General features: G+C 40.0%; 1 protein-coding gene across 1 annotated transcript in view; it reads left to right on the top strand.

Moving 5' to 3' along the window:
- Nucleotides 1-12,838, top strand: part of lrguk (leucine-rich repeats and guanylate kinase domain containing) — a 121,788-nt gene that overhangs the window by 106,411 nt on the left and 2,539 nt on the right. Inside the window, exon 19 of the mRNA XM_048609989.1 lies at nucleotides 5,766-5,944. Within this exon, the coding sequence (XP_048465946.1) occupies nucleotides 5,766-5,944 (179 nt within the window). The remainder of the gene's footprint in view (nucleotides 1-5,765; nucleotides 5,945-12,838) is intronic.

Here is a 12,838-nt window from a genome sequence, read left to right as displayed (position 1 = left end):
CTGCTCCTATGATGCTGCTTGGCCTGTTGTGTTCATCCAACCTGAAGAACGAGTAAGACTCTGAAAGCTTGTGTCTTCAAAGAAACCTGTTGGACTATAACCTGGTATTGTGTGATTTTTGACCTTGTCTACCCCAGTCCGACACCAACATCTCCACATCAAAGTGACATCAGGAGAGGTGTGGAAGCAATTATTTGAAATTGGATAGATTTAATTTCCTCATACACTTATTTGAATTGGCCTTTAGAAAATCATTTCTTTCCCTTGGCATGGGATTTCATTTGAAAGGAACACCCTCCTTTCATTTCGCTCAACCTTCTTTACATCGAACACCCTGACAGCATTAGTTGCCTCTGCTATGTCAAACATGCCTTGAATGTAGGTTCTGCCTTCAGAAGGCAATCTAAGTTTAGGAAGTGTGATTAATTTTTTTATCAAATTCCTTCACAGGTTGTGAGCATCATTGACTAGGCTACACTGTTGTGTGTGGAGTCAAATGTAGACCAGACCAAGTAAGGATAGTAGATTCTGTTCCCTAAAGTAAGGACATTAGTGAACCATTTTTAAAAAAAATGACAATCATGGTCATGTCATCACTAGATTGGCTTTTAATTCCAGATTTTTACTGAATTTTTGAATTCAGCATCTTCTATGTTAGGATTTGAACCTATATCCTATGAACATTAACCTTGGTCACTGGTTAATGGGCCAGTGACATTACTACTGCGCCACCATAATGAAGTATTCTTGGAAGTGGCCACTACTGAAATTTTGATGCACTTCACAAGTTAGGGCTGAGAGATTCATTGTTTTAACTGGCTCAATATTCAACAGCTGTAAATATTTTAATGTCATATTAGACGTCAGCTGTAAAGATGTTTGCTCTTATGCACTTCTATTCTGACTGTTATCATCCTTCTCTAAGGGAATACAAAGAATGGAGTAACATTCAGCATTCCCAGCTCCAGAGAACTGATGAATATTTTCTTTATTATCCTCTCATGAAAAGAATTTGATTTTTTTTGTTTCCAGTAAAAAAGTTAACTCTAAGGCTCAATTCCAAAGGTATTACTTTAGCACAGTGTAAATTCTTTGTCTGCAGTCCTAATAATGGGCTTTGGCGGATTATTCTATTGCAGAAGTTACCATAACCCAGATTGTCCAATATACAAGAATGACAATAAGTTGCATTTATAGGCCTGGTCTAAACATTCCAGGGTGCATTAGAGGTGGTTACCGAATAATTTTGATACTCGGTGATATATTGTGATAGATGTCAAAGAGCTCGTTCAAAGACATTGACTTTTAGGGGACTGTTCGCAGAGAGAGGCAGAGAGATAAAGTTAATTATTTCGAGAGAACATGACCCAGACTGCTCGGTCAATGTTGGACTTTACATCCAGCCTCAAGGAGAAATAACTATAACATAAACCTTTTCCCCTTTCATGTTAAAAACAAACAAACAACAATCATACCTTGCAACCGATTTTTAAAAATTCATTCGCAGGATATTCTTGTCTGGTTCAGCTGACATTTAGGCCCACCCCTAATTGCTCTTGAGAAGGTAGTGGTGAACTGCTTCCTGAATTACTGCAGTCCATGTGGAGTAGGTACACTCACAGTGCTCTAAGGGAAGGAGTTACAAGACTTTAACCCAGTCACATTGAATGATCGGCACAACATGTGACTAGGAGATGGTGTTCCCAAGTATCTGCTGCCTTTATCGTTCTAAATGGTAGAGGTTGTAGATTTGGAAGATGCAATCTAAGATGCCTTAGCAAGTTGTTGCAGTACATCTGGGAGATGGTGCACATTGCTACCACTGTGTGTCTGTTGTCACTGTGTATCTGTTGTGGAAGAAGTGAATATTGAAGGCATTAAAAATGGATACCAATCAAGTGGACTGCCTTGTCCTGAATGGTGTCAAGTTTCTTGAGTATTGTTGGACCTTTACTTATCAAGGCAACTAAATAATATTCTATCACATTCCTGCCTTGCAACTTGCAGATGGTGAATGGACTTTGGGGAGTCAGCAGGTGCTGCAGGATTCTTAGTCTTTGAACTGTCCTTGTAGCCATATTATTTACATGGTTGGTCCAGTCAGTTTCTGGTTAATGGTAATGCCCAAGATGCTGGTAGTGGGCTTTTCGGCGATGGTAGTTCCTTTGAATGTCAAGAAGTGATGGTTAGATACTCACTTGCTGGAGATTGTCATTGACTGCACTGTATGGTTAAATGTTGCTTGCTACTTGTTAGTCTGAGCCTGAATATTGTCCAGGTTTTGCTGTATTTAGACATGGTTTTCTTCAGTATCTGATGAATCGTAAATGGATTTGAACATTATACAATCGTCAGCCAAAATCCTCACCTCTGAACTGATGATGGAGGGAAGGTCATTGATGGAAGAGATGGAGATGGGTCTAGGACACTACCCTGAGGAACTCCTGCAGTGATATTCTGTGGCTGAAATGATTGACCTCTAACAACCACAGCCACATTCCTATATGCCAGGTATGACTCCAACCAGGGGAAAGCTTTCCCCCACAAACTCCAGTTTTGCCAGGGCTCCTTAATGCCACAGTGGATCAAATACTGCCTGGATATTGAGAGCAGTCACCCTCACTTCCCTTCTTGAAATCAAAATCCATAACAGCTAGTCCGCAACAAAAATGTAGGATGAAATATATAAGAAAAAATATTGGAATTTTGGGCGCTTGTGATCGAGAGACTGCAATAATCTTGTGACTTTTAAAAATTGGAAAAATCAGTTTGGCAAGGATCAGGAGTTTATAGAATTATTTTGAGATGGCTTCTTAGAGTATCACATTCTAGAAACAACCAGAAAGCAGGTGCGATACTAGACTTGGTTTTGTATAATGTGACAGGATGGCCTCAGAATAAAGATAGGTATCAGCAGCTCGATATTATGGCACCAACCACGATGTCATTGAATTTTGTATCCAGTTTTAAAAGGACAAAAGTGGATCTAGGATAAAAATTTAAATAAAGGCAGTTGAAGTGAACTAGAATACTAAGACAGAGAATAGATTAGTAGAGAAACAGTGGCAGACATTCAAGGTCCATATTTCAGAACACTCAATAAGAATGTTCCTTCAAAAAAGAGAAGTTGTCAGGGGAAGACCCATCATCCAGATTTAACTAACTAAGTTAAAGAAAGTATCAGACCTAAGGAAAAAAGCAGATAAATGTAAAATGATGCTGGCAGGTCATGTTGAATGGAATATGAAAAATGGTAGAGTATGACAAACAGATGAATCAAAAGAAAGAGACTAGACTATGAGAGGAAGATAGCTAGTAATGTAAAAACAGATAGCAAAAGTTTCCACAAGTATTCAAACAGGAAAATATTAAGTAAAGTGAGTATTAGTTTCCTAGATTTTGAGAATTGGAAGTTGATGGTAGATAATTTGGAAATGGCAGATGAAATGAACAAATATGTTGCTTCTCTCTTCACTTTTGAGGACATGAAAGACATTCCAGTAATTGTCATGAATCAGGAGATGGAAAGGAGAGAGGAACTTGGTGAAACTACAATCACTAAAGAATAAATACTGGGCAAACTGATTGAGCTACAGACTGACAAGATCCTGGGTCCTCCTGGATTTTGTCCTATGGTTTTACAAGAGGTGTCTCATGAGGTAGTAGATACATGGATATTCATTTTCCAAATTTCACTAGATTATGAAAAGTTTCCATCGGACTGGAAAGAAGCAAATATAACCCCTTTTTTCAAGAAACAGGGTGGGTGATAGTTTCCTGTTTTCTATTGACCAGTTAGCTTGATGTCTGTCATGGAGAAGGTGCTACAATAGATCGGCAAAGAGATTGTAGTTGGACACTTAGAAAACCTTAAAGTAATCAGGAAGAATCAGTGTGGTCTTGTGAAAGGGAAATTAGTTCTTTGTAGGAAGAACATGCTATGTGGATAAAAGGGAGCTCGTTGACATACTGTACATGGAAGGCATTTGTCAAGGTGCCACATAAAAGCTTATTGCACAAAGTATGAATTTTGACTATAGGAAGTAACACATAATCATGGATAGAAGATTGGCAGAAAACAGAGTATGCAAAAATGGGTCTCTGATGGGTAAACAGTAATGAGTGGAGTGCTGCACAGGTTCATGCTGGAATCCTCAACTTTTTACAATTTATATCAATGACTTAGATAAGGTCAACGAAGGCATGGTAGCTAAATTTTGCAGATAACACAAAAATAGATAGGAACGTATGTCGTGAAGAGGACATAATGAAGTTGCAGACAGATACAGGTATGAATATGGGAAGAATTGGTCAGGTGGAATATAATGTGGGAAACTGTGAAATTGTTCATTTTGGCAGGAAGAATAAAAAAGCAGCATATTACTTAAATGGAGAATGGCTGCAGAATTCTGAGATTCAGAGATTCTGAGACACTAGGTGTTCTAGTGCATGAATCACAAAAAGTTAGTATGCAGATTTAGCAAGTAATTAAGAAAGCTATTGGAATGCTATCTTTCATTATGAAACTGAATTGAACACAAGTAACGGTGTTATGCCACAGTTCTATAGGGCATTGGTAAGATCAGATCTTGAATATTGTGCACAATTTTAGTTTCTTTATTTAAGGAAGGATGTAAATGCATTAGAGGTAGTTCAAAAGAGATTCACTAGATTGATACCTAGAATGAGCAAGTATCTGTTGATGAAAGATTGACAAGCTAAGCTTGTTGCCATTGGTGTTTAGAAGAATGAGCAGCGATTTCATTGCAATATATAAAAACCAGAATAGTTTTGGAATTTAATTTTAGAATTGGAGTTCGGTTGTCTGAGCAGTTGATTTGCCACGCAGTGTAAAACTTGCAGTGTGAGTTCAATTCCTGTACCAGCTGACGTTACCATGAAGGTCCCATCTTCTCATTAGAGAGTCATCACTGTTTTAAAGTTACTCAGCAGTTGGTTGAGACAGGATCATTAAATATCTTTAAGCAGGACGTAGATAGATTTTTGTTAGTCTAGGGAATCAAACCGTGTAAATGAGAATCTTGAATTTCAAACATACATATATCAACCACTATCTTAAAGAATGATGGAGCGGGCCCAATGGGCCAAATAGCCGCCTTCTGCTTCTAATTTGTAAGTTCATTTAGCATGTTGTAACAGGAAGAGCACACAATCTCAGTAGCTTTGGTTTACTTGCAGCTTAAGATGCTGGAAAAACATAACACGCATTTCACTATCCGAAGACAGATTGGGTTAAAGCCCTCCTCCATACTAGTTCTGACTTGCTGGGTGGGGGGGTTAGGTTTGGATTGTTGTTTTCATCTTCTCTGCTTGCACAGTATGCTGATGGGTCAAAAACAATGGAAATGACATTTTTAAGAGTTCTTTAACAGAAGGGAAACTTATTCCATACCCTGTCAGCAAATCTCCTGGTAGCAGGAATGCTGTGTTATTCCTTTGGATTTGACTTGTTCCTTCAACGTTGAAAATCACTCTTTGAAGCTATTGACGAACATTTTTTTTGAAAGCACTTTCTTCCAAGGAATAGGGCAATGGTGGACTCTGACACTTCCTAAGGCCTTTGTGGTTTCTGTCATGGATGCTGAGGACTTTTCAGTCAGCACAAACCATTGCTCTCAGATGTTTCCAAACCCAAGAAATGTTTAGCTCCAACTAGTATTTTTGTCCTTGTAAAAGTAAAATACCTATAAGAGATTAGCACATAAATAATTCCTGGCCTCTAACCATGTTATTGTTTTCTCCAGCAGCTCTGAAGCAACTGAAGAACATTTTCAGGAGTCCTCACTTTCATCAGCCGAAGTATTTTCAGAAATGATTAAACCTATAGATCTAGATACTGATTCCTCGATGGATGCTGTCTCTCAGGCAGTACTATCTGAATATAAACTCATGGCAATCTCAGGCTTCAAGAAAATAGTAGAAGGTTTGTCTACCCATTATCGCAAAGGTAGCTGCTAAATAAGGCAGGCAGGAAGAATTGAGGAGATGAACAAAGAGGATTGATTTGAATTTTCAAATTAACTATTGAGGTTTTACCATTAGTTGATTGGTCATACAGAACTCACTCATCTGGATAATTTGCAAGAATACCAATAACAGGAAAAGCCAAACTTTATATAGTTACGAGAGGAGTGTCCTGATAGGCTGACAAGCAGACTCAGTTTGGTAGAGGTGTTGCCATGGAGAATGTATTAAATAATAATGATTGACTGTTAACTGCCAGGCTTTTTTTTAGTTTTTAAACCAGGCAGAATGACTCTGATTGGGTAGGACATTGCTCTGAGAAATGAACCAGTAAGTTGAAACAGGCACAGCACGTGCATACGTTCTTTTGGTCTATAAAGAACAGGATGCTGTGTATTAATTATCTGTAGCTCCCAGCACACACAAGTACATCTCAGCTCAAATCTGACCAATAATAGTTGTTAGTGTAATTCTTTGCATATTCAGGACTATCCAGTAAATGTTGTCCAATTGCAGAATCCCATCTAATGTTAGATAATGTGTTATGAGTTTTGCAAATGCAGGTTGTTTGGGTAAAATCAATGCCTTGCTTATTACTAACAGCTGAAGGGATATGCCTTTCCAATACAATCTGCCACTCTTTGATAAATATGACAATATGTGATTCTTGGTCCTGAAAAGTAAACAGTCTGCCTCAGATAACTCTGGAAGGTATCTGATATGTTGGAACAACAGGTGAAGCTAACCAGTTTTTACTGCTGCTATGGAACACAAGTGACGTTTGCCACTAACAGGATGCTGCCATCAAGTCAAAAAGATGTTCTGGGTATCTCACAATTGAGCAATGTGGTTTGTGAGTTTTAGTGGTGGTGTGATACCAAGTATGTTGAGCATAATGCCAAAGGTCTAGCAGATTATATCAAACAGTATATCCTAATGTTCACAACAAGCAAGTTACTAACCATACAAAACCATCCTACATCTATAAAACTTGCAACACGGTGTCCAACATTAGAGAGCAATTGTTGAATTATCCCGAATGTGCGAGGAATTGCACTGGCAACCAATTGAGGTTTGTCAGTCAGGCTTGCAGTGTGGTCCACTTTGCCTGTACTGAAAGCCACACATATTAATACACGAGGCCTTGTTCTTTTATAGACAGAAAGAACATATGCATGCACTGCGCTGGTTTCAACTCAATGAAACAACTATTAGCCATTTATCAGTTTGTTTTTCAGGACAATGCCTGACCAATCAGAGTCCACTTGCCTGGTTTACAGTTTAATGGAAGCCTGGGAATGACATGTTATCATAACCGCTACATTCTCCATGGTAATATCTCTCCCAATCAGGGTCCCAGTTGTCCATGCTACTTTCATTATGTAAAAAAAACTTAGAGTAAGGAGTTGGTTTATGCTTTTACTAGTTTTCTTATGAATTGCTTTGATGAGTGCAAGATGAAAAACTTCAACACAATATAGTTCTAATTCTGAAGAAGGTTCACAGGACTTGAAACATTAACTCAGTTTTCTCTCCATAGATGCTGCCAGACCTGCTGAGTTTTTCCAGCAATTTCTATTTTTGTTGTTTCAGATCTCCAGCACTGCAGTTCTTGGTTTATTTCAACAAAATATGTCTTTATTCAGCAATATTTTTGTATATTTCATTATATATGAGACCATAAGACCATAAAATGTAGGTGCAGAAGTAGGCCATTCAGCCCATTTGGTCCGCAGCACCATCCAATAAGACCGTAGCTGATCTGATAATGCTCAAGTCCAATTTCCTGTCTTTTCCCCATAAAACTTAATTTCCTAATGACTGGAAATCTGTCTTTCTCAGCCTTGAATATACTTAGTGATCCAGCCTTGACAGCCTTCAATGATTAAGAATTCTACCCTGTGAGAGAAGAAATTCCTCCTCATCTGTCTTAAATGGACAACTTCTTAATCTGAGATCACTCTTTCTGGTCGTGGAGTCTCCATAAGGGAGAAGAACCTTTCTGCATTTACCCTGTCAGGAGTCATGTGTGTTTCAATAATGTCACCTCTCGTTCTTCTGAACTCCCAATGAGTACTGACCCAATCTACTCAACCTGTCCTCATGAGACAGTCCCTCCATACCCAGGATCAACCTAATGAACCTTCTCTGGACTGTCTCCAATGCCAGTGTATCTTTCTTTAGATAAGTGGACCAAAATTGCTCAGAATACTCCAGGTGTGGTCTAACTAGTACCTTGTATAGTGTCTGCAAGACTTCCCTGTTTTTATAGTTTTTGAAATAAAGGCCACCATTCTATTTGCTTTCCCTGTTATCTACAACTTGGATGGTAGTTTTTTGTGTTTTATTGGTGAGGACTCCAAAATCCCTCTATGCTGTCGTTTCTGCAGTCTTTTTCCACTTAAATAATATTCAGGTCCTCCATTCAAGTTGCATATTTCACATGTTCAACCATTATGTGTTATTAGTTAGCCAGTCCTCTATACATGCTAATATACAGCATCCAGCACCACAAGCTGTTATCTCATTAAGTAACCTAACGTTTGATACCTTATCCAATGCCTTTTGAATATTCAAATATATCACATCCATTGCTTCTCCTTTATCTACGTTGCTTGTTACCTCCTCAGACAAGTCTGATAAATTTGTCAGGCATGATTTCCCCACACGAAGGTATGTTGACTCTGCTTGATCATAGTATGTATTTCTGAATGATCTGCTTTTACATTCTTCATAATATACTCTAATATTTTCCCCATGATAAATGCTAATTGACCTTAAGTTACCTGTGATTTTTTGGTATCCTTCCCTTTTCTACATAAAGGTGTTAAATCGGCAGCTTTTCATTCCCCTGAAACTTTTCCAGAATCTAAGGATTCTTGGAAGATTGCTACCAGTGTATCCACTATCTCTGTTGCCACTTAGAGTCATTGAGTCATAGAGATGTACAGCACGAAACAGACCCTTCGATCTAACTCATCCAAGCTGACCAGATATCCTAAATTAATCTAGTCCCATTTGCCAGCATTTGGTCTATATCCCTCTAAATCCTTTCTGTGCATATATGCATTTAGATGCCTTTTAAATGTTGTAACTGTACCAGTCTCCACCACTTCCTCTGGCAGTTCATTTCATACATGCGCCACCCTCCGCCCAAAAATGTTGCCCCTTAAGGCCCTTTTAAATCTTTCCCTTCTCACCTCAAATCTAGTTTTGCCCTCCCCTACCCTGAGGACAAGACCTTGACTATTCATCCTATCCATGCCGCTAATGATTTTACATAAGGTAAAATATTCCAGGGAAAATAGCCTCAGCTTATTCAGCTTTTCCCTTTAGCTGACACCCTCCAACCCTGACAACATTCTTGTAAATCTTTTCTGAACCCTTCCAAGTTTAACAATATCTTTCCTATAGCAGGGAGACCAGAATTGATTGCGGTATTGTAATAGTGGCCTAACGAAGGTCCTGTACAGCTGCAACATGACCTCCCAACTCCTATACTCAAGGCACTGACCAATAAAGACAAGCGTATTAAACACCTTTTTCACTAACCTGTCTACCTGCGACTCCACTTTCAAGGAACAATGAACCTACAAAAGGAGCAAAACTTGGCCTTCTCTTGGGAAATAAGGCAGGACAAGTCACTGAGGTGTCAGTGGGGAAGCACTTTGGGGCAAGTGATCATAATTCTATCAGTTTTAAAACAGTTATGCAAAAGGCTAGACCTGATCAAAAAGTTAAAGTTCTAAATTGGAGGAAGGCCAATTTTGATGGTATTAGACAAGAGCTTTCAAAAGTTGATTGGGACAGATATTCACAGATAAAGGGAAGGCTAGAAAGTGGGAAGCCTTCAAAAATGAGATAACGAGAGTCGAGTAACAGTATGTTCCTGTTAGGGTGAAGGGCAAAGCTGTTAGAAGTAGGGAATCCTGGATGACCAGAGAAAATTGAGGTTCTGGTCAAGACAAAGAAGGAAGCATATGTCAGGTATAGACAGCAGGGATCGAGTGGATCCCTGGAGGAGTATAAGGGCAGTAGGAGTATACTAATGAGGGAAATCAGGAGGAAAAAAAAGGGGACATGAGATAACTTTGGCAAATAGGGTTCAGGAGAATATGAAGGGTTTCAACAAATACAATAAAGACAAAAGAGTACTAGAGACAGAATAGACCCCCTTAAAGATCAGCAATGGCCGCCTATGTGTGCAACCACAGGAGATGGTTAAGAAACTAACCGAGTATTTGGATGCATCCCATTAGGTCCAGGGGACTTTTTTTTGCCCTAGTACTTTTTCTCTAGTGATAACTATTGTATTTATTTCCCCTCCTCCTTTTGCCTCTTGATTATTTAGTATTTTTGGAATGTTACTATTATTTTCCACTGTAAAGACAGATGCAAAGTATTTATTCAACTCCTCAGCAAATTTAAAACATAATTTAGCTCTTCTCCTAAATTATAAGACCACAAGATATAGGAGCACAATTAGGCCATTCAGCCCATTGAGTCTGTTCTGCTATTCGATCAAAACTGATATATTTCTCAACCCCATTCTTCTGCTTTCCTCTCCATAAGAGAAGAGAATGTAAGAATGATAATCTCTCCTGATGTTACACTCAGAACACCTTCAGGAAACTTCTGTTGTAGTCAAGAATTTCTTCATCAGTTACATGTCGAGTTCACAGCTGGTATGTTAGGAAGTCACTAAAATGTTGTCTCCTTCCCCTCAACCGTCTATTTTATGTTATTCTGTTACCCTCAAATACACAAAATAACTTGGCCAAAAAGCAATTCTGTTGTGAGCCCTTTTTTGTCTCTCACTCTCCATAATAATCCCATGTTATCCATACCAGTTTGATTTGCCACTCGTCCGCCCTGCCATGATGCTGCTTGAACTTCCGCTTTTCCAGTGGAGGTACTCCTCTTATCAGCATTCTTAGGAGTGTCTGCACTGCTTAAATCAAGACTCCATTGTACTTTTTATCTTTCAGTGCAAGGTTGTGCACTTTGGCTTTATGATGATAATGTCCTGAAAGATGGCACCACGGTAGTATATTAGCAGCATTTAATTCAAGTGCTGTTTGGGTTTCAGATCTGATTCATTTCCTGAGAAATGTTTAAGCAGTTGTTGCCAATGTGATAGGGTCTTATGGGAGATTAGCCCAACTCTGATCTGCCTAGATTTTCCAATGGCCAGATTAATCATTTCTGTAAAGAATGTGAGGTAATTGCCCAGAAATTGAAGATTCTGTTGGGAAATTTCCCTATGCCTGGAACCATCCAAAAGTATCTATTTAAATTGTAGAAGTTTGAGGGCACCATTGCAGGTAAGTAAGTAGTTACTTAAGAAGAGATAGACTATTAAACTTAGTCTAACTCCTGAGCAACTGTCCAACTGACCTACTCCCACTACAAGTTACACCTCCCACAGACCCTGACATGGCACCACCCAACCGCCAGACTTCCCCTCAGGATCTGACAACAGCCACTGGACCAGACACCACCTCTCTACCTATGCAATTCAGCATGTTGCCCGACCATTGGACCTGAAACCCCTGCATTGCTCTTGGACCCGATGTCAGACTCCACCAAAGGCCCAACACCATTCTCCCCACAATCTCCCTGTCCGTTGGGTCCTGAGACCAACCCTGCCCAGTGGACCCAATACCTCACTCTCCACCCTAGTATTCAGTATGTCCCATCCAACTTGATCTATCCTGAACACTCCATCACTTACTTGGCCCCCTTACCATTTTTTCCTGTCAGTGTACCCCACCAGGCACCCTAACCATCAAGATGCATACCCCCTACCCACCCGGCACTCTACCTCACACTTGATTTTATGTGTTTACCCTTTCACTGGACCTATCAAATTGATTGTCTCTGTTGTTTGGAACATGGTTTGCCTTCCCCTGACGATCCTGCATTATGTGGGTTCTGACAGAGTTAAAGTATGGCTGTAACCACAACCTCCTGTCAGAAAAGTGGAGCTTGTTCTTTATGTGAAAAATGAGCAGCGTAGTGATCTATGTGAGATTGCCACTCCACGGAAAATCTAGCCACCTCTTGGTTCTTTGTATAACCAGCCCAGGCCAGTCTGTATGATTCATCTCATACATACACTCACTCAGTATTCCCAACCCTGTCATTTACCAGAAGTGACATTGTGAAAATCTTTAGACAATGAATGATTACGATTTGAAATGCACTTCCTGACAGGGTCGTGGAACTAGATACAACTGCAATATTCAAAGAAAAATTGTATGAATATGTGAAAGAAAAGGAGTGGAGCTAACCTGATTGCTTTTAAAAGAGATAGTAGGAACTGCAGATGCTGGAAAATCTGAGACAACAAGGTGCAGAGCTGGATGAACACAGCAGGCCAAGCAGCATCATAGGAGCAGTAAGGCTGATGTTTCGGGCCTAGACCCTTCATCAGAAATGGGGGAGGGGAAGGGGGTTCTGAAATAAATAGGCAGAGAGGGGGAGGCGGGTAGAAGATGGATAGAGGAGAAGATAGGTGGAGAGGAAACAAACAGGTCAAAGAGGCGGGGATGGAGCCAATAAAGGTGAGTGTAGGTGGGGAGGTAGGGAGGAGATAGGTCAGTCCAGGGAGGACGGACAGGTCAAGGGGGCGTGATGAGGTCAGTAGGTAGGAAATGGGAGTGCGGCTTGAGGTGGGAGGAGGGGATAGGTGGGAGGAAGAACAGGTTAGGGAGGCGGGGACGAGCTGGGCTGGTTTTGGGATGCGGTAGGGGGAGGGGAGATTTTGAAGCTTGTGAAATCTACATTGATACCATTGGGCTGCGGGGTTCCCAAGCGGAATATGAGTTGCTGTTCCTGCAACCTTCGGGTG

Source organism: Rhincodon typus, chromosome 22 (assembly GCF_021869965.1).
Source record: "Rhincodon typus isolate 14 chromosome 22, sRhiTyp1.1, whole genome shotgun sequence".
In the NCBI taxonomy this organism is placed as follows: Eukaryota; Metazoa; Chordata; class Chondrichthyes; order Orectolobiformes; family Rhincodontidae; genus Rhincodon; species Rhincodon typus.
The sequence above is the reverse complement of the archived record's forward strand: the minus strand, read 5'-3'. Positions and strand labels throughout refer to the sequence as shown.